Source organism: Chiloscyllium punctatum, chromosome 48, assembly GCF_047496795.1.
Source record: "Chiloscyllium punctatum isolate Juve2018m chromosome 48, sChiPun1.3, whole genome shotgun sequence".
NCBI lineage: Eukaryota > Metazoa > Chordata > Chondrichthyes > Orectolobiformes > Hemiscylliidae > Chiloscyllium > Chiloscyllium punctatum.
In genome coordinates this window covers 41,259,080-41,286,109 of record NC_092786.1, presented here as the reverse complement: position 1 = coordinate 41,286,109, position 27,030 = coordinate 41,259,080, and the positions used below count along the sequence as shown (strand labels likewise).

The following is a 27,030-nucleotide window of genomic DNA, read 5'->3' as shown; positions in this document are numbered from 1 at the left end:
CAAATTCAGTTTGATCTTTGTGCTGGATTTGCTTTTGGCCAAACTTTTTTTTAAATGGTAATTAATGTATACAGGCTATTAGCATTTTGGAAGTCTTTCATAGTCCTGTTCGGAAATTTTATTTTTGACAAATGTCCAGTAATTGCTGTTTTTTCTGTTGAAGATTTCTTAACTCTTCTTTAAACTTCTGTGGAAGTTATTGTGGGATGTAAGGCCAGCACTTATTGCCTAATCCCTAATTACCCCTTGAAGCGAGGGGCTTGTTAGGTCATTTCAGAGGGCAGTTCAGAGTCAACCACATTTCTGTGTGTCTGGGCTCACATCCAGGCCAGTTCAAGTTAAGATGGAAAATTTCTTTCCAAAAGATCATTAGTGAACCAGGTGGGTTTTTATAACAATTAGTGATAGTTGTTGTTGTCACCATTACTGAGGTTAGTTTACATTGTCATCGACCATGGTCAGATATAAATGGTCGTTCTGTCTTGCTCAAACATTCCATGCACAAAAATCAGCGTGCTGATGCATTGGCTTCGCATCCACAAGCTGCTGTCATGCACTGGCCTCAGAGGGTCATGCTGCAGGAGAAATGATAAAAGGGAACGTTAATTTGATCCTGTATCCCCACAGGATTAACGTGGCCTCTGGCTGACTCGCTTGATAATATTACCACTATACCACCATCTCCCCATTGTTAATTAATTTTTCCTTGTCAGCAGTTTTCCTAAAATTAATTGAGAATTTGCATACTCAGTCAAATGATAGCTGATTAGATTTGGAAGTGTCTTATGAAGTCTTGCTCAGTATTCACATTTTCAAAACAGCTAATAACTTACTATTGACAAGCTGCTTGCTTAGCACCGTGTTGTAATTGGTTAATGTTAACAAACTTGTATAATTATAAATGTAGAAAGGTTATTTTATGCTTCAGTCTTTAAAAATTGTCTTTGTTCTGTTCTGACATGAAATTGTGGATGAATGCATAATTCACAGAAAACTCCCCATATATTGATGTTTATTTGCTGTATCAGAAATGTTACCTACAGATAGTTCTCCTATAACATGGTCATTGTGTTTCTGTGCAACGTTGTTATAGAAAATCGTGCAATAGAAGTAATGGAGCCTATGGAAAAAACTGGGTTAGGGACTCCAGTTTAATGAACCTTCCATTCCTAGTCAGTTACAGGAATGTCAAGTTGTTACAAGCGAAGTTTCCCAATGTATTGTTGTATTCCCAACTCCTCGTGGAGTGGAATTTATCCAGGATTTGTGTCTTCCATTAAACTTTGTAAAATTTCCAGAAGTGTTTTTTGACACAAGTAAAATGTCTTTTTTTTTGAGGTGCTGTCTAAAGTACTGGGATGGTGTAAACAGCTGGAGGTTTTGATTGGTCTTGGGCTTCGGAGAGAATGAGGGGTTGAGACAGCCAGATATCCCCCCCTCCCCAAAATAAAAATTGGAGATCGGATGAACTTGGATCAGGCATAACTTAGGATGGGTAGGGTGGGGAGAGATGAGGGTGGCCAGTAGTCCGTCCTTAATTTCACATCTTATGCACGCGTGCGCACACACACCCTCTCTTGTAAAATTGCCATGTGTTGAAGCTTCAGATAGCCAGCAACTGAGCCTCCGCTTAACAAAAGGCCCTGCTTACTCTCCAATACTCGCTGGACATCGCTGTATTTGCATCTTCTTTTTCTCCTCCCTTGCCCTCACTCTTGCTCTCCATCTCTCCATGTGGTGTAAAAATTGTGTCATGGAGAAAGTGAGGACTGCAGATGCTGGAGAGTCAGAGTCCGAGAGGCTGACATTGGAAAAGCACAGAAGTCAGGCAGCATCTGAGGAGCAGGAAAGTCTTCATCAGGAATGTGGGGGGAGAGGGAGGGGTGCAGGGTGCGGGGCAGAGGGCTGAGAGAAAAAGAGAAGTTTGAGGGTGAGGTTGGGGCAAGGGAGTTGGAAAGGTGATAGGTGGTGCTGGTGGGGGTTATTCTGTTAGGTCGGTGGGTGGGGGGGGGGGGGTGGAGTGGATAGGTCAGAAGGATGATAGAAAGGTCAAGAGGGCAGTGTCGTGTTGGAGGGGTGCATCTGGGATGAGATGGGGTGAGGGAAGATTTGGAAACTAGTGACATTGATGTTGATGCCATGTGGTTTGAAGGGTCCCAAGGCAGAAGATGAGGCATTTTTTCTTCAATTGTCGGGTGGCTTGGATTTGGCGGTGGAGGTGGCCCAGGACTTCATGTGCTTAGGGGGGAGTGGGAGGGGGTGTTGAAGTGGTCAGCCATAGGGTGATGGGTGTGTTTGGTGTGCGTGTCCCAGAGATGTTGACTGGAGTGCTCCACGAGTTGGTGTCCTGTCTCCCCGATGTAGAGGAGACCACATCGAGAGCAATGAACGTAGTAGATGAGGTGAGTGGATGTGCAGGAAAATCTCTGCTGGATATGAAAAGATCCTTTGGGCCCTTGGTTGGAGGTGAGGGAAGAGCTGTGAGCGCAAGTTTTACACAGGAGTTCTCCAGTGACATTACCAATCACATGACTGTCCTCACTTCAAGGACAGTGTCCACCTCTACTCTCAACCCCAGCTCTACACCAGTCCCCAGACCTGCCAAGTTTTTACCATTCCCCCAGATCTCCCTCTCACTTCAATAAAAGTCTCCCCTTCATCCCAGTTTGCTCCCAGGTCAACAAATTCCGCACGTGCTACGACATTGAACTTTCACCCCCTCCATCTCTTTTTCAATCGTGACTCCCACCCGCCCTCTGAGGACCCCTTCTCCCATCTCCAAAATAGTCCATCCTCTTGGACACCCCATGTGGGCTGCTTACACACTCTCAACTTCTATCTCCTACTGCCACCATGACATTGACTGCCTCAAACTGTCCTCTCCTCTCACCCACTCCAACCTCTCACTCTTGCAACACGCAGCCCTCCACACCAACCCCAACCTCACCATTAAATCTGCAGACAAGAGGGGGCACAGTGGTGGTTTGGCGCACTTGACATCACTGAAGACGGGCACCAACTCGGGACACCTCCTTCAACTGCCCCCTCAACTATGATCTCACCTCCCATCACCAAACCGTCATCTCTCTCATGTCATAACCTCATTACCTCAGGGGGTCTCCCATCCACAGCCTCCAAACTCATAGTTCCACCACCCCGCACTGTCCGGTTCTACTTCTGACCCAAAATCCACAAACCTGACTGTCCCAGTCAACCTGTTGTCTCCATCTGCCCCAACAAACATATCTCCTGCTATCTTAATACTGTCCCGTCCCCCTTTGTCCAGGAACTTCCCACATACCTCTACCTCCTCCATGACTTTTGTTTCCCTGGCCCCCAACGCGTCATCCTCACCATGGACATGCAATCCCTATACATGGCCATCTGCCATGGCGAAGGCCTCCAACACTCCTTTTCTTTCTCTTCTGCTGACCCAACCAGTACCCCTCTCCTGTTTCTCCCTCAGCCCACTCTTCCTACTCCCCACCCCTCCCCCACATTCCTGATGAAGAGCTGATGCCCAAAACATTGACTCTCTTGCTCCTTGGATACTGCCTGACCTGCTGTGCTTTTCCAGCACCACACTTTTCAACTCCCACAATTGCTTCATGCCAAAGCTAAACCCATAGTGCATGGACATGCATAGTCTGCTGAATGCGGATTACAATAAAGTAATATATTTGACATTTTTACAGACAAAAGCTTAGTTCACCATAAATGTACATCTTGCACTTCATTGAACAAGCTTCAAAATATTTTGAGTATTCAACTCTGCAATTGATGAAGACAGCTCACTTTTTAAAATAATACACTAAACAGCTGGCATTTCTATTAAGTTAATTTTGTGGTGCAAGAATTGCAGAATAATGATTTGAAAAATAAGTAGCTATCTTTGCCACATGTAAGCAATAGAAATATTTAGATTTCTTTTCCCACAGGTATTGGAACTAGAAGGTGAAAAGGGAGAATGGGGATTTAAAGCACTCAAACAAATGATTAAAATCAACTTTAAGTTGGTAAGAACATTGATTGTAATGTTACTTGGAACTATCATGGAAACTTCTTCTAGTCATGCTAATTGTATTTTAAAGATAAAGTAATTTCTTTTTAAATATGAAAGTGCTAAAATAATTGATATATTCATTAAATTGCCTTTATTTCATTGCTTAATGTATTTCTTTGGATTACTTGTTTCTTTGTTTGTATCTGACTGCTTAGCTAATTATTACATGTAATTTCTAATGTAATTTCCAATTAAAGTCACAAATAGAAAATAATTGAGCACTGTCCTATAGGGTAACTATCCAGAAATGATGAACCGATATAAACAGCTGCTAACATACATTCGGAGTGCAGTCACAAGGAATTATTCAGAAAAATCCATCAATTCCATCCTTGATTATATATCCACTTCTAAACAGGTATGCATTTGAAACTGATCTGCTGAAACTTTGTTATTGGTTATTGATATTGAACTTGTCGTTTTATAATTGTTCATTTAGGTCATTTTCTGCCACAGTTATGGAAGAAATTGTGAAAAATCAGTAGAATTTAAATATGTTTAAATATAAATATTAAATGCAAATCTTTAGTAGATTCTCCTTTCAAGCAATGAATGCAAAAACATTCTTGAATGCACTTAGCACCTTTATACATTGGGTCTGTAAAATTGGCAGTCAATGTTTGCATCACTTCTTATAACTGGACAATGGTAAGTGGGGAATGGCCATAACGTGAAGTTATTTGAGAGAAGGAGAAAACATTTTAAAAGATTCTCCATGTATGTTTGTCATAATCTGCATAAGCTTCAAAATAAATAAATTGGGTCTGGAATTCAATGATTTGACTATAAAATGCCTTTCATCCAAAGGAAAAATCCCAAGGCACGACACAAAAGTATAATTGGACAAAAAATAAACTACCAAACCAAAGAAAGCTGTATTAGGAGGTGTCAGCAGAGGTAAAACAAACAAATGAGTGTTAAAGCAGGAGCATGAAGTGAAGAGGGATTTCAAGACTGGGGACACATTTTTAAGGTGAGAGGAGAGAGATTTTAACAAGACATGAGAGGCAGATGTTTTGCACAGTGATTCGTTTATGGAATGAACTTCCTGAGGAAATGATGGATGCAGGTACAACTACAATGTTTAAAAGACATTTGGATAGGTACATAAATAGTAAAGGTTTGGAGGGATGTGGGCCAGGAGCAGGCAGGTGGGACTAGTTTACTTTGGGATTATGTTTGACATGCACTGGTTGGACTGAAGGGTCTGTTTCCATGCTGTATGACTCTGAGAGGTTAAGACATAGAAGATTGAAGGTACAGTTACTAATGTTTGATTGAAAGGAGTCAGCAATGCAAAAGAGGCTAAATATGGAGAAAATGCAGAGTTATCAAAGTTGTAGGGATTGTCAAGGTTATAGATGTGGGAAGGGAAAGGCCATGAGGGTTTTAACACTATAATGCAAGTTTAAATTGGAGACTTTGAGAGACTGGGAGCCAATGTAGCTCAGTGAGCATAAGGTTAATTGTTGAAGATCTTTGTGTGGAATGGATCACAGGGACCAAGAATTTTGGATGTGCTGAAGTTTATTAAGGATGGGAGGCTAGCCAGGAGAGCATTAAAACAATTGAGACCGGGGCTAAGAAAGTTTCATCCATGGAGAGAAAGAGAATAGAATTGCTCATAAGAGTATGGAGTCTAACGTGATTGCCAAAGCCAATGAACGCTGTATTGTGACATTTAGTGAGATTGGATGTCAGACAAGCAGTCTGACAAAAAAACGGAGCAAGTATTATCAGGTGCTGTCAAATGTCAAAATGTCGAATGGACTTGAATAGTGTATGAATGAAATGAAGCCTAATGTAAGATTTTGACCTCTGTGTCATGAAGTAGGTAACGTGAATTGCAAAAGTTGATTTTTTTTCATTTGCTGCATGACTTGCTTTATACTGAAGTCATACACAAGCAAATGTGTACTTTTGAAAAGTTAAAAGATAAGTTGTTTGCAATCAGCAAAAGTTTTATCAGTAATTTACGCTTGCATCTGTCTCAACAGTGTAAGTCTAAATATGTTGACTCATTTAGTCCTCTAGAACTTTGTTTAGCCAAATACATATGTGCCATCAGGATAAAGAAAAGATGAAGAACTTGTCCCGTGCAAATATTGCATATGACTTGTGTTTTTCACTTTTTGCTTAAACCTAATTTTAGAGTTAATACTTTAGATATAACCAGGTTTAACTTGAAATCTGAAATGCTCAAAAGACTGAATTTATTTTCGTAACAACGCAAATAAATACAGGGATTTTTCCAGGATTTCTGATCCTGATTGCTGTCCAATGACAATTGCTAAAAAGATGTGCATATCTTTTCGGGGTTAACTGTGATGTTTTTCCACTGTTGAATAGCCTGCCAACATTTCCCACTCAAAGAGCAGCTATTTAGGAGAGATTTGGGGGCACTTTTAGCAGCTGTGGAATGATATGCCAACCATTCTCACAAAACCAGGAATATAAATTTGGTTTTCGCACACTTTTTTTAAAAAAAATGTTAATAGATACATTTATGGTATTTGTATAATTTATCTGCTGTACTTGTGTAATTACACAATGTTCATTTATGTCCTGTTTTTAGTATGCTTTCAAATTTGTGAGCTTCAAATATATCCAGTTATGTTTCCTTTAACCTGCTGCACTATTTTCATGGATTAATCAAGCACTTCAGCTTGTCAGCAGATGCCAACTTTTTCGTGAACTTTTCTCTCTTATAAAACTTATTATTTAAAATGTTGAGTGTTCTTGTGCTATATGGAACTTGTGGAACTTGCAATTTTTCCTATGATATTTTTAACTTGAAAATCAACACCAACATGTCCTTCAAAAAGGGACGTTATGAGGACCTCCTCAGTGATCCTTGAGTTTGAGTGTAATTCCAGATTTTCATTCTTTTATATCTCCAAACAAGTGCAATAGGACCTACTTCTCTCTCAGAAATAGCTGGAGAAACTTAGCAGATCTGGCAGTATCTGTGGAGAGAAAGCAGAGTCAGTGTTTCAGGTCCAGTGACCCACTTCAGAACTGTGTTCTGAAAGGTTAACTGCTTTCTATCCATGGATGCTGCCAGCGCTGCTGAGAAATGAAACAAATACTGATATAGAGGGATAAATGTTGTCCATGACGCCAGCAGAACACTGATGCTGCTTTTTGAATAGTGCCTTACCATCTTATACATCCATCTGAAAGAGCAGATTGGTTTCCTTTAAATGTCTTATCTGTAAAAACACACTTTCTCACAAATTGCACTGAATTTTCAATCTGGGTTAGCTGCTATAGTCCCAAATTGAAGCTCAAACCTGCAAACTTTGGGTCAGAAATAAGAATTCTGAGTCTAGTTAAGATTTCAGTTCTCCGAAGCACCGCATCAGCTCCTGATCATTTTTATTTCCAAACTTTTTCTCAGTGTCTTTCTCTTTTACATTGTGAACCAAACAGAAAATGTGGAAACAGTGATAGTTGCTGACTCAGTAAACAAATCAAGTTTTAGAATTTCTTAAGCAGCAAATCAGTTAATATATAGTAAAATCATGGAATATAATCCAGCCAATTCAAATGATCTGTAACAATAAAACATAAAAATGATAATGCTGTCCACCTCTCAACTATTTCTGAAAATTAACTAATGGAAGATTTAGCTATCAGCAATAGGGTCGGTATTTTAACACTCAGATATCACTGGATGCTTGTGTGAAGCTGACATGTCTGCCTTCTGAAAATGTAATCTTCAAGATGCCTCAAAAGTTCAAATAATTGCTTGTCCACAATGTTCCACATTTTGTTCTTTGCCATAACTTCAGTTTGTTGCAGAATTCCTCACTCTGCACTCAGCTGTTTTCTTTACTGCACATACTCAAGTTTGTGTTGCAAGAAAATAGGGCAAGATAATTTTACTGTGGAGTATTTTAGGTCTTATCATGGAGCTAGAGTGGAGAGGTTTTAGCCTGTGTTTATGTTTTCTTTTACATTTTGTGACTGTGACATTCTGGCCTTAAAAGTTCACTACTTTCATATTTTCTTTGCACTTTTTCCTAGCCAAAACTCCATGTGTCATTAATTCCTGTGATAAGAGTACCAACAATTTCTCATTACAACTCAGAAGCATTCTCTCCTAAATAGGAATAGGAGGGAGGGTGTAGAGGAAGGAAGCATTCTAGGAAACTTTAATGTTCTTCTCCAATTATTACTCTTTCGATTTTATTTTGCCTACTTTTTATATTTTATTTGCATTTCAGTTTTATTTCTGAACTGGATTTTTTTTTGTGATGTCCTCCTTTTCTGAACCTTTTTAAAAACTTTTTCTGTTTTGTCACATTACTTTTCTTCCCATTTTAACATCTTTCTGTCCTTTTCACATTTTTATTTCTATCTCCTCCTTCCCCTTCCCTTTTTTTTCCTCCCTTACCTGCCCTCTCCGGAACCTGTTGCATCTACCTTGTTCAAGCAGCAGAAGTCGATGAAGAGGCAGGGTAGCAACGGGGGAATCGCAGAAACGGACCTGAAAGCTTGCTTTGGAGGGGAAGCTGAATCCAAGGTCAGAAAAAGATTTGCATAATGTGAGGAGACAAAGATATGGACCAAAATCTAACATCATTGCTTGCTGTTCACTTTTTCCTGTCCGTGTTGGAGGGATTAAGTAAATCTGAGCTATGTTAATCTTCATTAGTTTGCCCTCCAGGTGTATATAGGTGCAGACATGGGAATTGTGGGAATAACAAGTGAGCAAGCACATTTGAACTGTTTTGCAGTTTCTAGACCTTTGTGCCATGATAATTCCCACGTTTTGTGTGTTGGTGTCTCCTAGTTGTCCAAGACAGTTAAACCTGTTGTGCTATAGTGATAGTGTGAAAAGGAAATTCTCAAACTTTTTACCACCATCAATAAAGCATATACGTATACACAAGGGAAACTTCATGAGAAAAATGTATGGTGTTTACTGATAGGGATGCATTAAATCAATTGAAATGTAACTGTACTAGTTTTCTGCCTCTAATGTGACCTATCATTTTCTCATGGTGCAATGTTAAAGAAAACTTTGGATCCTCAGAAAATGCCTCAAGAACTGAATATTCTTAGCAAGGTTTTGCAACTCCTACAAAAGCTGTTGTCGATTAAAACTCAATTTTCCTCTAAATTAGACAATAATATTCATTTTAGCACCCTTTCCAAATGAGAGCAAATTCTTCGAATAGGAGCAATGAGCTGTCATTGAGAGTAAGATTTTTTTGTTAAGGAAATTTAGGACTAGCAATGAATAGACCCATTACTGAAGTCTGGTACCTGGTGTAAAATTGCACCTTGCGCATGGGGTGATAGATTATAAGGTTTTACAAATGACTGACAGAATCTGATCATAACAACAATGAGTGCTAGTTGCAGCGCCAGTGTACAGGTTTAAATGTGCTTAAAGGAAAAAAATGGCCTTTTCTCATTTTACTCTAATATACTTCATAACAATCAGTTTTACAGACCCAATGTAGGCACAGGGGGCCAAATGGCCTCCTTCTGTGCTGTAATCATTCAGATTTTAACATTTAGTCCTGCTTATAGCTTTTCAGCTTGTGAACCAAATCTGATCTTTTCCACTTTTAATTAGGATTATGGTCCAGGCTAAATAAACAATAACCCTTATCAATTTCTGGGGGTGGAAGGTAGCTTTATTAAAACTTTGCTTTACTCGCAGATGGATTTGTTGCAAGAATTTTATGAAACTACACTTGAAGCTTTGAAAGATGCAAAGAATGATCGATTGTGGTTTAAGACAAACACAAAGGTACTTACAGTCTTTTTGTTATAGTTAAAAATCTTTAAACCCTAATCAATTTAATACTCTGAGCAAAGCAACTGTGATATTCAATTAACAAAGATATTGTTTGTTTTCAGCTTGGCAAGCTGTATTTGGAAAGAGAAGAATTTGGGAAACTACAGAAAATATTACGCCAGCTCCACCAATCATGTCAGGTAGTCAGACTTCCCTTGCAAAATCCAAGGAATAGTAAAGATCTGAATTAAGTGTTGAGTTTTTTTTTCATAACAGTAGTTTTTTGGCCTAGTACGTTTACAGAAATTTCAAATTCAGATTGAAAGAGTGAAGACCGAGTCACATACAAGCATTTTAGCGTTCGGCAAAGATAATTATATAAGCCTGACGAATGAGTTGGCCCAAGTGGACTGGGCAAAAATAAGGGCAGGATATTCCTGAGAGGAAGGGGAAATTGTAAAAAGTGAAAAATCATCCAGGGCTTAACAAGGAAATCAAGGATAATATAAAAGCAAAAAGTAGGACATACCATGCTGCAAAAGTTAGTGGCAATCTGGGAGAACTTTAAACATCAGTAAAATGTTACTAAAATGAAATCTAAAGAGCTAAAATGAACTACAAAAGAAAACTAGCAGAAAACATGAGCAGTGATGCCAAAAACTTCAAAAGTATATAAAAGGAAGAGAATAATGGTAGTATATGTTGGCTCTTTAGAGAAAGAAAATGGTGAGGTAATAAAGGAAAACTCAAAAATGGCAAAGGCATGGCACTAAACGAATATTTTGTCTGTTCCATTGTGGAAGATAATTTCTTCACAAAAAGTGCAGTTAACGCAGAAGAACTTGGTGAAATTACTATAACTAGAGAGAAAGTATCAAGTAAACTAATGGGAATTAAAGGCAGATAAATCCCCAGGGCCTGATGGCCTGCACCCGAGGGCATTGAAGGAGGTGGATGGATTAGTTATGATTTTGCAAAATTCCCTGAATTCTGGAAAGGTACTAGTGGATTCAAACATGCAAATGTGACCCCTTTGTTTCAAAAAGAAGATAGGCAAAAATTTGGAAGCTGTAGACCTGTTAGTTTGACCTCATTAGTAGGGAAATTGCTGGAATCAATCATAAAGGTGGAGATAACTGAACACTTGGAAAAATAAAGCTCAATTCACCAGTGTAAGCACAGTTTCATAAAGGCAAGTTGTGCTTGATAAACTTGCTGAAGTTCTTTGAGGATGTAACCAGCAATGAGGATCCAGTGAAAGTTGTACATCTGGACTTCCAGAAGGCATTTGACAAGGTGCTACATAAAAGACTAATCCAGAAGGTTAGATCTTGGGGAGAGGGATAGTTAAAGGTAGAGTAATGGATTAGGTAGAGGATTGACTGACTGACAGAAAGCAGAGGGTCAGTGTGAATGGCTCTTTCTGTGGAAGGTGAACTTTAACAAGTGGGGTGCCACAGGGTTCCGTTCTCGGACCTCAACTACTTACAATCTATGTAAATGATCTGCAAGCAGGCTCAGTGTAACGTAGTAAAGTTCACGGATGATAATAAAATAAGTGAGAAAACAGGCAGTGATTACTAGATAAAGAGGTTACAGATGGATATTGTTTGGCTCGAAGAATGGGCCAGAAACTTGCTGGAAAAAGAGCAAATTATTATTTAAATAGGAATCAGGTTCAAAGTGCATCAGTGGAGAGGGAATTGGGTCTCTTTTTGCATTAATTGCAGAAAATGGGTGCAGGTGCAGCATATACAGTCCGTTCTTAGATAACTCGATAGTTCGGTTCTCGTGTGATCTTGCATTAGAAGAAAGTCACACAATAGCCGTGCCATTTAAACTAACGTGGCTGGAATCGCATTATAGCCAATGCAGCTAAGGCAAGTTCACATTCTACAAATAATGGTCTAAATTCTTCAATTGTGTTAAAGCCAACCTGCGTTGAAGGAACACGTTATAGCAGAACCGACTCTAATGAAGGCATTTCTTGCAAAAGAATTAGATTATAAAAGTAAAAAAGTGTTGTTACAATCATACAAGTTGGTGAGATCACATCTAGAATATTGTGCCTAGCTCTGGTCTCCTTACTTGAGGAAGGATATAGCGGCACTGGAGGCAATTCCGAGGAAGTTCACAAGTTTGATTTGAGGAATGAAAGGGTGTCATATGAGGAGTGATTGAATAGATTGGGCTTTTACTTGCTGAAGTTCAGAAGATTATGGGGGGGATCTGATTGAGGAATATAAAAGGGATTGATAAAGTGGATGTGGAACAGATGATCCCCCTTGTGGGACAGTCTTGAACAAGAGGGCATAGATATAGAGAAAGAGGAGATTGGTTCAATACTCACATGAGGAAAAACTGATACGTTGAGGGTTGTAAATCTGTGGAACTCACTGCCACTGAGTGTGGTGGAGGCAGAATCAATCAACAGATTCAAGAAAAGAATATATATGTTTCTGATGAAGAGCAGGATAAAGGGTATCAGGAACAGGCAGGAAAGTGGAGTAGAGACTGATCTAAGATCAGCCATATTAAATGGCAGAGTGGGCTGAATTGCTTATTCCCCTTCCTAATTTCTATGTTCTGTGTAAATGTTAAATCATCACTGGCCACTAAGTGATGCAACACTGACTTCAGGTAACTTCTTGCAGGCTAATAAATACACCTCCTACTGGGAGCTAGCCAAATTGAGAATCTCAGGTATGAACCCCTTCATGGTTATAGGCAAAAATATATGTGCAATAATGAGTCAGATGCCCTCGAGAATTTTTTACAGCTAATTTTGGTTCCCTCCATTAGACAGAGAATTGCTGTTTTTATGTACAAATTCATTTTTTGAAAATGACATAAATAGTATTGGGAACATATCTGTGCGACATTGTATCTTATGCAATCTGAGGTGTATAATATTTGACTGTTGTAATGTGTTTCATCACTTACGTTTGCAATATTTCAGCTATAGGTAAAGTACAAAGTTGTATTTAAGATAGGTCAACATCAAAGTGCACAACTGGTCCTGAATTACAAGAGACTTGTTGCCACTATATTCCTTTTGACTGTGGTGTATAGTGTAGATAGATACCCATCACCTAAAACAATCTAAAATTAATCCTACAGCCTTAACCTCTACCCCTGATATTTATCTTTCTCTCTTTCAGTTATGTATCCAATTTTATCTTAAAAGCTACATTGATTTATACCTGAATCAGATTCTGAAGGGTGTATTGGATTGTCATAAGGGTTTTTCCATGTTTAAAAACAAAAATCACTCAGCCATTCTCTTTCTGTATTTAACTAATCAAAGCTTAATTTGATTGAACTTAAGTTAAATCTTAGCTAGCTCTAACGCAGTCAAAATTGTTGCATGTTTCACCTGATACTTAGACACAGTACAGTATGAGTTCATCTGAATTATATCAGAGTGAAAATCCATAAGTGTTATAATTCCCATTCTATAACTGGATGCCTAAAACTACACACTAAAATGGTATGGTCAAATCTGTTCCTCCTTATTCCCTCTTTCTCTTACCGTCTTTCCTGCTGGCTTTCTCTATTGTACTCGCAAGCTCCCTCTGTTGCATGCTCAATGTATCACCTTCTCTGCTGTGCACCTGCGCCACTTACTGCACATGCCAGTGTACCTGTTAGCCTGGCATGTGCCTGCTTCCGCACTTTGATGTTTTGCCCCTCACTTCACCCGCTCACTCATTCACCCATACTATAATGTTCTTTTTCTGTGTTTAGGATTTATTTATCAGGCTGTTTAAGAATCTGTAAAACTTAACACACTATACCTAACACTGCCACCTGCACTTTTGAACTGGAGTTAAAATTTAGCCATCATATAAAACTGCACATTATTATGTCAACATTCATATGCCAACACTTCTCTGTTCTTCTCACACTCCAATCTCCCTTCCCAACAACATTAACAGTAAAACACCCATCCTCACAGTCCTTATAATTTTGTACATTTGCTACCTAATTGCAATTCAAAGCAATTCTGTACTTTGCATTCATTGGCTAATTTTCTATTAACAGATTTTCAATTTGCCCTTGTATGAACCAAAATATATTTATTCTATCAGAATTGCATATTTTACCCTTTAAAACCATAATCTATTTTATGCATATCTTCCAGTTAAGTGTAATAGCCTTTTACTCCTCCTCAAAAAAACTTACCTTGTAATTTAGAAAAGAATGCCAGCAGAGATTTTCTAATTATTAATAAATAAAAATGAACATTATGCAGATTATTAACAAAGCCTATTTAGTTGTAAGGTTGCCAACCTAGCTTTTGATTAATTCGATACAATAAGTTCCTATGTATTTTCCAAGATTGTTTTTGGTATTTTATAGACGGATGATGGTGAGGATGATTTGAAAAAAGGAACACAACTATTAGAAATTTATGCCCTTGAGATCCAGATGTATACTGCACAAAAGAACAACAAGAAGTTAAAAGCACTGTATGAGCAGTCTTTACACATTAAATCTGCCATCCCTCATCCACTTATCATGGGAGTTATTAGAGGTGAGAATTGAAGTAATAAAATTATTGACATTAATTTGTGGTATTTTGTTCAAATACTGTACATGTTAATTTGCTATTTCCTGTATATATGCACATGGAGTTTGTTTTCTTTTGCTCTTTAGTGAAATGCTGCACAAAACAATGCTTGCAAAACATACTAATAAATCATTTAACTGATAATACATCTAGATTTTTTGAATCTAGATTTTTAGCCAGAATTTATTTGCAGATCTCTTGTGCACTTCAAGGAAAATCAGGTACTTGTAAGGTACTTGTGCTCTGTTGCAGATGCTAAGGTGAATGATTTGTTCATCATTTTTAAAGGCATTATATCTAATTTCTGTAGAAAAACAAAACCTAAAGTCCCTGAAAAATTAAATACTCAGGGAAATTTTCAGACTTGAGGGCATTTACCTTTTCAGATATTTCTTTGGTTGAATTTTTTTGTGCTTTCTCCAAACTGTGATGGCTGCTTTCAAATGTTTTATATATTTCTAAAAAAATTTGATCTCCCACATTATGTTAGTCACAAACTAAGTTATGGTTGTGATGCCTAGCTCACAACTTGGCTTGTTCCTCTTAAAGCCCAGCGCTTTCATATTACCTTTAGGTATTTGGCCTATGTAGCTTCCGAGGTCATCAGAGTGATTCATTATTTCATGAAAGCCATTACTAGATGGTGGTCAAAACAGCATTACGTTTTTCGTACTTCTAACATTCTGCACGAATGTTGTAGAGTCATCTGTGACACAGTAGGCCATTGGGTCTATCAATTCCATGCTGAGAGAGAAATCCTATTAGCCCAAACAACTTGATCCCTGTAATTCTGCAGGCTAATTTTCTTGTAATGTCCATCCAATTTCCTTTTTGAGATCATTAGTTTTATTTCCAGCACCTTCGTGGACAGAGGTCTATAATTTTGTTATTAATAGACAGGAACACCCCAATTAAGAGTGTGTAGATTCTGCTCCAAGCGATTCTACCAATGCAGTCTAAAACCAACAGCTTTCGGTATGTGTGAATGATCAGTTTAAGTTCTGTTCCTTACTGGGATTATGCTGCTCTTGTAATACACACTTTTTAACTTAAGTGGAGCACTGCAGATTTTCCAGCATCTAATTGTGTATCACAGGTTTTGTTGAAAGTGAATTGTTGGGATTTGTACTGAAAGGATGTGTATGTCATTCTCACTGCAACAAAGTGCAATATCCAGTAGGTGGCAACAGAGGCACTGACTGGGGTAGATGCTGATGTAGTATGAAAATTCAGATCAGATCCTGAGAAGAAAGGTCCAACTTGGAATCCGTCTCTTTCTCAACATTATAAAGTTATGTGGCTTACATAAATCCAATAAAGTGAGCAATACACAAAGAGCGTACATTTTCAGAGTTATAATGGGCCTTCTAAATGCTTTTGATTTTCACTTGTAAGGCCTGAATTTAAATACAGCCCAGGAGACCACAATTAAAATTTTCATGGTGGCATTAAAATTGTATCTGATTTGTTGCAGAATGTGGTGGTAAGATGCACTTAAGAGAAGGAGAATTTGAAAAGGCACATACTGATTTCTTTGAGGCATTCAAGAATTATGATGAATCAGGAAGCCCTAGACGTACCACTTGCCTGAAATATTTGGTTTTGGCTAATATGTTGATGAAGTCAGGCATTAATCCTTTTGACTCTCAGGAGGTAAAATTGCACAATTAAATTCTACTTTTTTTTCAATATCTTTTTAGCATACTGTTGCAGTGCTTACTAATTCTATTCTGTTTAGGCCAAACCATACAAGAATGATCCAGAGATTCTTGCAATGACAAATTTAGTAAGGTAAGTCTCTTTAGGGGAGTGTAAGTTATAACTTTTTTTTCCCTGTGTGTAAATTGCAATCACAAATTAAATAATTTTGGAAGAAGGGCCTGATTTATAGTTTACATGTTTTTTTCTTAATATGTGGGAGTATTCCCAATTAGAATAATAATTAATGCATCTTATTGCTTTTATATTGGAAACTACAAGTTAGAGGAAATTATTGCTATCCAAGTCTGCCATTGAAGATTTCATGGGTGGGGTGGCACGGTGGCTCAGTGGTTAGCACTGCTGCCTCCCAGCACCATGGTCCCAGTTTCGATTGGACAGCCTTGGGCGACTGTCTGTGTGGAGTTTGCACACACTCCCCATGTCTGCGTGGGTTTTCTCTGGGTACTCTGGTTTCTTCCCATGCTAAATTACCATTGTGTTAGGTGCATTAGTCAGAGAGAAACGGGTCTGGGTGGGTTACTCTTCAGAGGGTCGGTGTGGACTTGTTGGGCCGAAGAGCCTGTTTCTACACTGTAGGGAATCTATCTAAGTTAGGTGAAACAAAAATTGTTGCAATTATGTGAAGTCTATTGAGCTTGAAAATTCATGAATAAACTTGTGCCTGAGAGAATATCTTGGAGAAACATCTATTCATAAGATAGAATGAATAGGTATGCTGAAAGACAGCTATTTTAACTGATGTTGGTGCATCTTCTAAGAAAGATCTCAATATAATCTCCCACTCATAGCATCTATTTGTTTCTCAATTGATTACATTGCTCTATTATAAATTCCCTGCTTCAAGATAAATGTTCTGGCATTCTTAAATTGGTATTCAGTAGTTTTAATCCATATCTCGTTAATCTCAATGAACTGAATTAATAGAATTGCAACAATAAAATAATACTTGAAATTTTGACAGTATTTTACTGAACTACTTTGTTTCAATTCATTACTAATTATATTGAGATTCGTCTGTTGCATTCTGCAAGAGTTGTTCAGACAATATTTGACCTCCTAGAAACAAAGTAACTGGAATGAGCCAAGGCAGTTAGTCTGTCCAATTTCTAAAAAGTTGAAAATTGTACAATTCTAATACACCAGATATTCTGTAGATTGTTGATTGTAAACTATGTAAAAATGACCATTTATTGATAAATTGAAAAACAGAATAGCAAACCTGCATACCAAAATGTGTAACCTAATGCCTGCAATTAGATTTCTGGTTGGGCAAAATGCGATCTGGTGTACTTCACCTCAAGTAGGAATTTAAGATTAATTTTCATTTGAAAGGTTTCAATCGGAAACTGTTATTGCAGCAAAAATATTTAGTAGAGAATAGTAAATGTAAATAGATCATTTAGTAAATGTAATATCATTAGAAATAGGAAAAGGAATAGACTGTTTGGCCCTCGAGCCTGCTGTGCCTCCTCTCAGCATTAGTAAAATTAAATCACAAGGAATTCAGGGTGAGCTTACCAACTGGATACAAAATTGGCTTAAAGGTAGGAGACAGGGTGGTGGTGGAGGGTTGTTTTTCGGACCGGAGGCCTGTGACCAGCAGTGCTCCGCGGGGATAGGTGCTGGGTCCACTTTTGTTTGCCATTTATATCAACAATTTGGATGAGAATTTAGGAGGCATGGTTAGTGTATTTGCAAATGACACCAAAATTGGTGATTTAATCAACAGTGAAGAAAGTAGTCTAAGATTACAAGCTGATCTTAATCAGTTGGGCTACTGGGCTGAGAAGTGGCAGATGGAGTTCAATTTGGATAAATTGAGGTATTGCGTTTTGGTAAAACAAAAGGCAGGGCTTGGACAGTTAATGGTAGGGCCCTCTGTAGTGTTGTCGAACAGAGATCTAGAGGGTTCAGGTGCATAGGTTGCTCAAAGTTGTGTCACAGGTAGACTGGTTCAGAAGGAATTTAGCATGCTTGCCTTCATTGCTCAGACCATTGAATAGAGGAGTTGGGATGTCATGTTGAGGTTGTACAGGATGTTGGTGAGGCCGCTTTTGGAGTATGTGTGCAGTTCTGGTCACCCTGCTAGAGGAAGGATGTTATTAAATTAGAGAAGGTTCAAAAAGCATTTACCAGGATGTTGCCAGGACTGGAGGATTTGAGTTACATAGAGAGGCTGAATAGGCTGAGACTTCTTTCATGAAAGCATAGGAGGCAGAGGGGTGACCTTTTAGAGGTCTATAAAATCATGAAGCGCATAGATAAGGTGAATAGCAAAAGGTTTTTTCCCTAGGTTGGGGCAATTCAAAACTATGGGCCATAACTTTAAAGTGAGGGCAGAAAGCTTCTAAATGTACCTGAGAGGCAACCTTTTCACAGAGGGTGGTTCGTATGTGGAGTAATCTGCCAGAGGAATTGGTAGATGCTAGTACAGTTGCAACATTTAAAATTAGTTTGCACACATACATGAATAGGAAAGATTTAGAGAATATGGGCCAAAACGCAGGCAAGCAGAAGTAGTTTAGTTTGGGAAACTTGATCAGCATGGACAAGTTGGACCGAAAGGTCTGTTTCTGGGCTGTATGACTCTCTCAAGGAGCTTGACAGGTAAATAATCTTACATGTTTCGATCAGATCACCTCATTTTTCTAAATTTCCACGAGTAAACTGTTTAACCTTTACTCCTAAGACAATCCATGCTTACTGGGGATCATCTCAATGAACCATCTTTGAACTGACTCAAATTTAATAATATTTTTTCTGAAATGAAGGGACCAAAATTGCACATAGTACTCCAGATGTGGTCTCACCAGCACCTACTACAGTTACAGTAAGACTTGTCAGCTATTATACTCCAATCCCTCAAAATAAGGGCCAGCGTTCCATTAGCTTTCCTGATTACCTGCATTTCATGTATAAGTAGCCCCAAGTCCCTTTCTGCTTTCTGCAGTTTTTCTCCATTTAGATAATATTCTGTTGTTTTGTTCTCCCTTTCTAAATGAACAACTTCATATTTTCTCACTTTATACTCAATTTGCAAACTTTTTGCCCACCTATCTAACCTATCAACATCTCTCTTTAAACTGAATGTATCCCTCTCTCAACCTGCCTTTCCACCTAAGTTTTTGTTGTGTGCATATTTGGCTACAGTAAATTTGCTTCCTTCCTCCAAGTCATTAATATATCTTGTAAATGGTTGGAATAATTTTGTTTAAAACTATAATTCAATAAATCTGACATTGTGAATGGTATAGTTACATCTGTTTCAGTTTATTGAACTATGGCTGACTTTTTACATAAAACTAAAAGCAGATATGGTCTTTTAAATGAGCTTAAAAGTCTTAATTGAGATTGGGATATTTACCAAATAATTAATTTGAGAATATTTGCCTTTGATGAATTTACTTGACTGGTCCTGTTAATGAGCACAAGAAAATAATTAAATTATGATCATTTAGAAGTCAAGGTAACTGGACAGTTTTTGCTTGAGTGCATCACTTTGCAGCGTAAGGCACTTGTGATGGGCTGATCCCTGTGACCTGATTTGACTGTCTTAATTGATGTTCACTCAAGCCACTGCAGACATTGCTAAAAAGAGACATCAAGTCAAAGCTTTTCATTTGCATCGATTAGGACTGGTATGCAAGAAATAAAACTTAACCATTGTTGCTGCATCTTAATGCCAGTCTTGGACCAATGAATTAGTGTCGTGTTGTCATGCTGGGTAAGTTACTTCCCTTGGCTTGATCCTTTGTATCCCAGTCGTGATGAGTGCAAGACTAAATGTTTTGATTTCATGTCTCTTATTAGGAATATTTAGGTTTTGGTCTACTAAGCAATTATTTCTAATCTCTGTGTAATGAGTATAATTCTGAATCTTTATATTAACAAATGTTCCCATCTGTCTTTGATCAAGTAGCTAAATAATTTGTGTGAGTAAATTTTTAGGTTCAATCATCATGTAAGGACTTTCAAGTCTAGAAGTTACAAATTCTCTGTCAGCAAAATTGAGCAAAGTAATTCAAGAGATTGGCAACTTCCAACTAATTTATATATTTTGCACATAATGTAAGTGAGCAGATAATATTCTAAAACCACTATAATAGATGAAATATTATTTAATGCATTTGATTTAGGGAAAATGGTCTTGTTCATGAAATTATTCCAGGACAAATGTTATAATTGGGCTATACTGTATTAATACTACAGACTGGGAGGATAAAAGATCTACTTCTAAGTTCTGAAGAGGGAAAATTCAAGTTAAAGTACTTTTTTTCAGTGCCTATCAAAATAATGACATCACTGAATTTGAGAAGATTCTGAAAACCAATCACAGTAACATCATGGATGACCCTTTCATAAGGGAGCACATAGAAGGTATTGTTAAGCAAATTGTTTCTATATACATATTTCACATATCCATATTGTGAAATGCTTGTCTTTGAGTATGACTTTTTTAAAATGTTTGTGCTGCAATATCTACTGTGGCACTGCATCATTTAAATGAAGGATGCAGGTGTTTGCATTTGTTGGCAAGAAGGGATGATGCGGGGCAACTGAATAGGTGGTTTCAGTACTGGGGGCAAAGTGATCCTTGCACATACTTTTGGAGTACCTTACACAAGGATCTAAAACTGTGGTAATTCAGACTGGAGTTATCTTGCCTTAGAAAATGAGCAATGAGAGATTTTGGCAGAGAAAAGCAAAACCCAACAATGGTGAATCTGATCCTGAAAGATCTGGTGACCTATGAGAAAACCGCTTCAGCTTTGCTTAAATCTGTGTACCTTGAAATTGAGTTTTATGGGTTTTTTGAAGTTTTGAGCAGTTTTAAGTGATAGGATCCCATTCTAGGTATTGATAACAGGTACACGTCTACAAAGGTGTTTTCCATCTTTGTTTGATCACGTTCATGGCTCCACTTTTGCAAGGACAATAGATATCGTAATAGAATACCCCTTCTCCACACACACTATTTCTTGTGTAAGTCTTATATAGATGCCATTGATGACTACTGTAGAAAATTGAAGTTTATTCTGTGGCAGCTGAACTAGTTTCCAATTCATAGAAATGTTACAACACAGAAGAGATCTTTCAGCCCATCATACCTATGCTGGCTCATTAAATGAGCATCATTGCCGAGTACCAATCTCATGCTTTTTTCCCAAATATTCGTGCGTAACTTTTACCCAAATAATCATCCAATTTGGTCTTGAATGCCTCAATTGAACCTGCCCCCATCACACTTCCAGGCAATGCCTAACTACTTGTTGAGTTTTTCCTCACTTTGCTTATATTGTAGATTGTTTTAAATTTGTGCCCTCTTGTTCTTGCTGTTTTATGAGGGGAGAGCAGTCTTTCCCTATTTGCTTTATCCAATCAGTTAATGTACCAGCACTTTCTATTTTTATTTCCAGCATTTACGTTTTCTTTTATCTCATACAGCTATAAAGGTTAATTTGTTTTTTTATGATCAGTATATTATAAAGCATCAATTTTAATAGATGCACACTATTTTGGTTCCTTGTTGCACTGCACTTGCCCCACTTTGATCTGTTGCTTTCATCTATTTGTCCAGCTGCTATGTAAAATCCAAATCTTACTTTTGTTTTAAAATCATATATATGCTAAGAATTTCCCCTTATCACTGTTGATAACATTGTTCTACGTTAAATAATATGCATTTGAGACTATGGTATATGATAAAGCACAACTACTTTGCATACTATAGTAAATTTTAAAATTATGCACTGGAACATGAACTTCAAAAGCAAATGTCCATGAGTTTGGATTCCATTAGCCGTGAAGTTGTGTTGCCCAAATATGTGCTTGTATATTCTTTTCAACAATTAAGACTTGTGATAATAGTAGGGTCTCTTTTTGTTTTTAAAGAGTTATTGAGGAACATCAGAACACAAGTCCTGATAAAATTAATAAAGCCTTACACGAGGATACATATACCATTTATCTCAAAGGTGAGCTTGCATGTTTCTGTTGATGCTTGTTCACTTGAATTCAATGTTCCTTTGGAAAAATAATAAGTTAATACCTTCTGCTTTAGCATTCAGTCATAATGATTCAAACTTTGAACTAGTTATTTCTGACAATAGAGAACTGAGTTATACACTTCTATTAGACCAATATATTTTTTCCACCAATCAATTTAAAATATATTGTTAACTGAATTCAGAATATTTGCGTGGAGACTAGACATGTGATATCCAATTTTGTATTTGCTATGGCGTGTAAATACTGAATGATCGATCGTTAGACTGGAAAATTGAATGCTGGAGAAGGGGCCAGAAAGATCACCCTCCCAATTTAGGTGCTTGCTGACTGTGAAATAACATTAATGGTAGCAGTGAAAAGTAATATGATAAACTTGCTCTAATCATGGAGCAGCTTTGGGGGGACAATGTTGGAGAATGTTTGCATATTAGCTGAAAGGAAGACCATGAAGTTAATAATCGGATAAATGAGTTAAATTGGAGTCTGCCCACATATTTACTCCATTTCATTTCTCTGTTTGACTCTTTATACTTTTCACTTATTCTTCACCCCCAGTAGTGGCACTTTGAACTTGCTCTACAATACTTTTGCATTTCTAATTACTCACATATGACTCAAACCTAGATTAATCAGAAATTAAACATTCCATCTTCAAGTGACATCCAATTTATTTTCATTGTCAGCATTTCACACTTTCTATTGTTCTTATTCCCGTTTATTACTCTTTTGTTTTAACCTCCTAGGAGTTGAACATAGATGTAGCTGATGTAGAGAGCTTGTTGGTGCAATGCATTCTGGACAAGTAAGTACTGTTTTTTAAAAAGAAAGATTTGCATTGGTATAGTGCTTCTCACTGTGGTTGCAAGTGTAGTTATTGTTATAATGTAGGAAACAAAGCAGCCCATCTATGCTAAGGCTCAACAAACTCTCACAAACAGCAATGTGATAATGGCCAGATTAGCTTTTTGTGATTCTAATTGAGGGCTAACTTCACTGCTGTTCTTCAAAATGTTTCCTTGGAATCTCTCACGGTAACCCCAAGTAGACACTTAGGGCCTTGGTTTAATGTCTCATCTGAAGGATACCGTATCTGACAGTGCAGTGTTTGAGTGTCAGCCTTGATAATTCTTTGTGCTCAAGTCCTGGAGTGGGATTTGGACTCAGGAACTTTGAATTTCAAAGGCAAACTGAGCCACAACTGGCATTCAAGTAATTACATATTTTCTTGAAGTTTTCCTAAGGTGTTACAGAATATTTCTATAAGTTATCAGTTACTACAAAAGCATGATAATGATTCTCTATTTTTAATTTCACAACCCTTTATTTATACATATTGATTGCCCCAGAAATGACCACAGTCTTTGCATATTTATAGAGTCATACAGCACAGTATTAGACCCTTTGGTCCAACTCATCCATGCTGACCACGTTTCCCAAACTGAACTAATCCCACTTGCCTGTGTTTGGCCCATATCCCTCTGAACCTTCTATTCATGTACCTGTCCAAATGTCTTTTAAATGTTGTAACTGTATCTGCATCTACCACTTCCTCTGGCAGTTCATTCCACATGCAAACCACGCTCTGTGAAAAGGTTGCCCCTCATGTCCTTTTTAAATCTTTCACCTCTCACCTTAAGATTATGGCCCCTAGGTTTGAAATTCCCCACCCTAGGGAAAACACGCTTTACTATTCGCCTTATCTATGTGCTCATTTTATAAAGGTTGAAAATGTGTTGCTGGAAAAGCACAGCAGGTCAGGCAGCATCCAAGGAACAGGAGAATCGACGTTTCGGGCATAAGCCCTTCTTCAGGAATGAGGAAAGGCTCATTTTATAAACCCTATAATGTCACCCCATAACCTCCTATTCTCCAGTGAAAGAAGTCCCGGTCTATGCGCAGCACGTTGGCTCAGTGGTTAGCACTGCTACCTCACAGCACCAGCTTCCCAGGTTCGATTCCAGCCTCTGGTGACTGTGTGGAGTTTGCACATACTCCCTGTGTCTGCATGGGTTTCCTCCGGGTGCTCCGGTTTCCTCCCACAGTCCAAAGATGTGCAGGTCAGGTGAATTGGACATGATAAATTGCCCATAGTGTTAGGTGCATTAGTCAGAGGGAAATGGGTCTGGATGGGTTACTCTTCGGCGGGTGGGTGTGGACTGGTTGGGCCAAAGGGCCTGTTTCCGCGCTGTAGGGAATCTAATCTAATCTATCCTTGTAATTCAAACCCTCCGGCCTCGACAACATTCTGGTAATTTTTTTTCCCTTCTCCAATTTAATAATATCCTTCCTATAGCAGGGCGACCAGAACTCCACACAGTACTCCATAAAGTGGCCTCACCAACATCCTGTACAACCTGAACATGACATCCCAACTCCAATACTGTATGGTCTGAGCAATAAAGATAAGCGTGCTAAATGCCTTTTTAACCACCCTGTCTATCTGTGACACAACTTTCAAAGAACAATGTACCCCAACCCCTAAGGGTGTCTGTTGTACAACACTATCTAGGGCCCTCCCATTAACTATTTAAGTCTTGTTCGTTTTACCAAAATGCGATACATCACATTTATCCAAATTAAACTCCATCTGCCACTCCTCAATGGCATTACCATTACTGAATTCCCCACTGTCCATATCTCGCTGGTGACCATTGACTATTTAATGTATTAGTTTAGAATTTTAATATGCTACATTTTAAAGTTATCATGAAGAAGTAATCAGAAATCTTGAAAGTGTTCAAATTCAGCTACTAAAAATGCACTTCTATTCATTTCTAGCACTATTCATGGTCGGATTGATCAAGTCAACCAGTTGCTCGAATTGGATCATCAGAAAAGAGGCGGGGCCCGGTATACTGCATTAGATAAATGGACCAATCAGCTTAACACGCTCAACCAAGCAGTTGTCAGCAAATTGGCTTGATGCAATTTAGGCTTCTACAGTTACACAATAAGGAAAAAAATGCAGTGATGTAAACCTTAAAAACTGAGAATGGCTGATCTGCTGTTAGTTGGCCCTGAAGACTACCAGAGCTATGGCAGAAGTGCTTTTTGATCAACTGGTTTGTGTTTTGTTGCTGCATTTGTCCCAAGACACAGCTTTAATCTGAAGAAAACCAAACTGCTACAGGACTTGTGGTTTCTCCACAATGTGCCCTCCATCGTAAGGGAAATGACAGTCCAAGAGCTGTTAGTGTCAAAATTTTAAAACAGACTCTTCACTTTGGTGACATCTAAATATTTTAGCATTAGAAAATATCTATCCGAAATGTTAAACCAAACTGCAATAATTTGAAATGTGTACCAGTTTTTGGAGATACATTCTTTCATGTACGATTTGGCACGGTTGCGTCATTCTACAAAATGTTTTGTCAACTTCCAAGTTATGTGGCCCATGAGTTCTCTGTACCTCCAGTATAGTAAAACATTAGACAGGAACCTTCATCTGTGGCACACTGTCACATTAGGATTGAAGCAGCAAAATAAAATGCAGCTCAGAAATTGGAAATGCTGTAATTTTGGAGTGCTTCCATTTGTTTTTTTTTCTTTCTCAACAATTCAAATAAAAAGCATGCACATGTTCCATGTCTTTGGCCCCAGTAGATCATCTCCACATACTTTAAAATACAAGGTTTATTAAAGCAAGTTGGGTATTAAAGCAAGTTGGGAATTCAATTGACTGATCAAAAAAAATTAAGTTTACATTTTTGACTAGTTTCAATGTAGTATGTTAACTAGCCTAGTACACAGAACTGAAAGGATATCATTTGATAGTTTGTACTCTTACAATGTGGGACGTGTAGGCGTTGTGTGCCATGGAACAAGTTCAACCTTTGCTAAGCTTTAATTGGCTGAAGCTATTAAATGCAATTATTCTTGAGGGTGCTGCCTGTGTGAATTAGTCAAAATACAGCACTTTGATCTTGGATTTTGAGTATGGCTTTTTTAAAAATATGTCTTATTACTGATGAATCAGAAGAATAAACTAGTTATCACAAACTTCCACTCCTCAACATGTTTTTACCCCTGAATGTAATGGTCAGAACTTGAATTCTTCTGTTTCCTAGTTAGCATTGTTCACGGTGTTATCAGGTGAAAGCATAACTCCTTTAATCTTAATGTGCCCATTAGTTGTTTGGTTGTGTCTAGCATGAAAAATGACTTTTTTTTTTCAAATTGACATTTGAGGTTTTCATTTTTTTCCTAAATATTTCACTCTTCATTGCATGCTTTGACCTAATTAAAATTTGAGGTCCTTTTCAAAAGCAGAAGTTTTAATACTTATGTTGAACAGTGCTAAGCATGATGTATGCTGCTGTTAATTTTATTTATGCAATTGGCATTCCTGTTCTAATGATTTGACAAGATAAATGTACATGATTATAAATCTAGACAATTTATATATGATATAGTTAAATTGCTAATGAATTTATTATACTTAATGTATTTCGGAACATACTTGAGAGTGAACTTTCTATAAAGACAGCAGAGTACTGATCTGCAACTATCTAAGCATTTCAGATGTAGCTCACTACATTTATATTTTGTATTTAAAAGTTTTAATTTATAGTTTGCAACAAAAAAAGCCCAAGCTGAAAGTTTTTTCCAGTCTTTTCAGCAACATTAAAATTTATAATTTTATATTGAATGTTTAGCATTGTATTTATATTCTAGCTCAGTAACAGTTTTTTACACAAAGGATAGTGATGTTGTATGGACTCAACCACAAGAAACTGAATTTAATATCTTTCAATTTTTAATTTGTTTAAAAAGCCTCAACTTTAATTTTAAAAAGTGACAAAAATTGTTTAGGTACCTTGTATTTTGCAAATTTTGTTTGTTTTTAGGTGAGCGTTGTCACATAAACAGAACTTGCAAATGCAAAGCCAGAAGTTACAGAATCTGTCA

The 27,030-nt window shown here is 37.7% G+C and overlaps 1 protein-coding gene across 3 annotated transcripts in view; it reads left to right on the top strand.

Moving 5' to 3' along the window:
* cops2 (COP9 signalosome subunit 2) overlaps nt 1-26,763 on the top strand; it is a 35,441-nt gene extending 8,678 nt beyond the window's left edge. The window contains exons 3-14 of one of the 3 annotated variants that reach the window (XM_072565046.1): nt 3,939-4,016; nt 4,296-4,421; nt 8,505-8,591; nt 9,741-9,830; nt 9,941-10,018; nt 14,181-14,355; nt 15,866-16,044; nt 16,130-16,182; nt 20,393-20,490; nt 22,006-22,088; nt 22,866-22,924; nt 24,901-26,763. In XM_072565046.1, the coding sequence (XP_072421147.1) occupies nt 3,939-4,016; nt 4,296-4,421; nt 8,505-8,591; nt 9,741-9,830; nt 9,941-10,018; nt 14,181-14,355; nt 15,866-16,044; nt 16,130-16,182; nt 20,393-20,490; nt 22,006-22,088; nt 22,866-22,924; nt 24,901-25,045 (1,251 nt within the window). In that variant the 3' untranslated portion in view covers nt 25,046-26,763. Of the gene's footprint in view, nt 1-3,938; nt 4,017-4,295; nt 4,422-8,501; nt 8,592-9,740; nt 9,831-9,940; nt 10,019-14,180; nt 14,356-15,865; nt 16,045-16,129; nt 16,183-20,392; nt 20,491-22,005; nt 22,089-22,865; nt 22,925-24,900 lie in introns of all 3 variants that reach the window. The other 2 variants (XM_072565045.1, XM_072565047.1) reach the window with 2 other exon arrangements.
* The last annotated feature ends 267 nt before the right edge of the window (nt 26,764-27,030 follow it).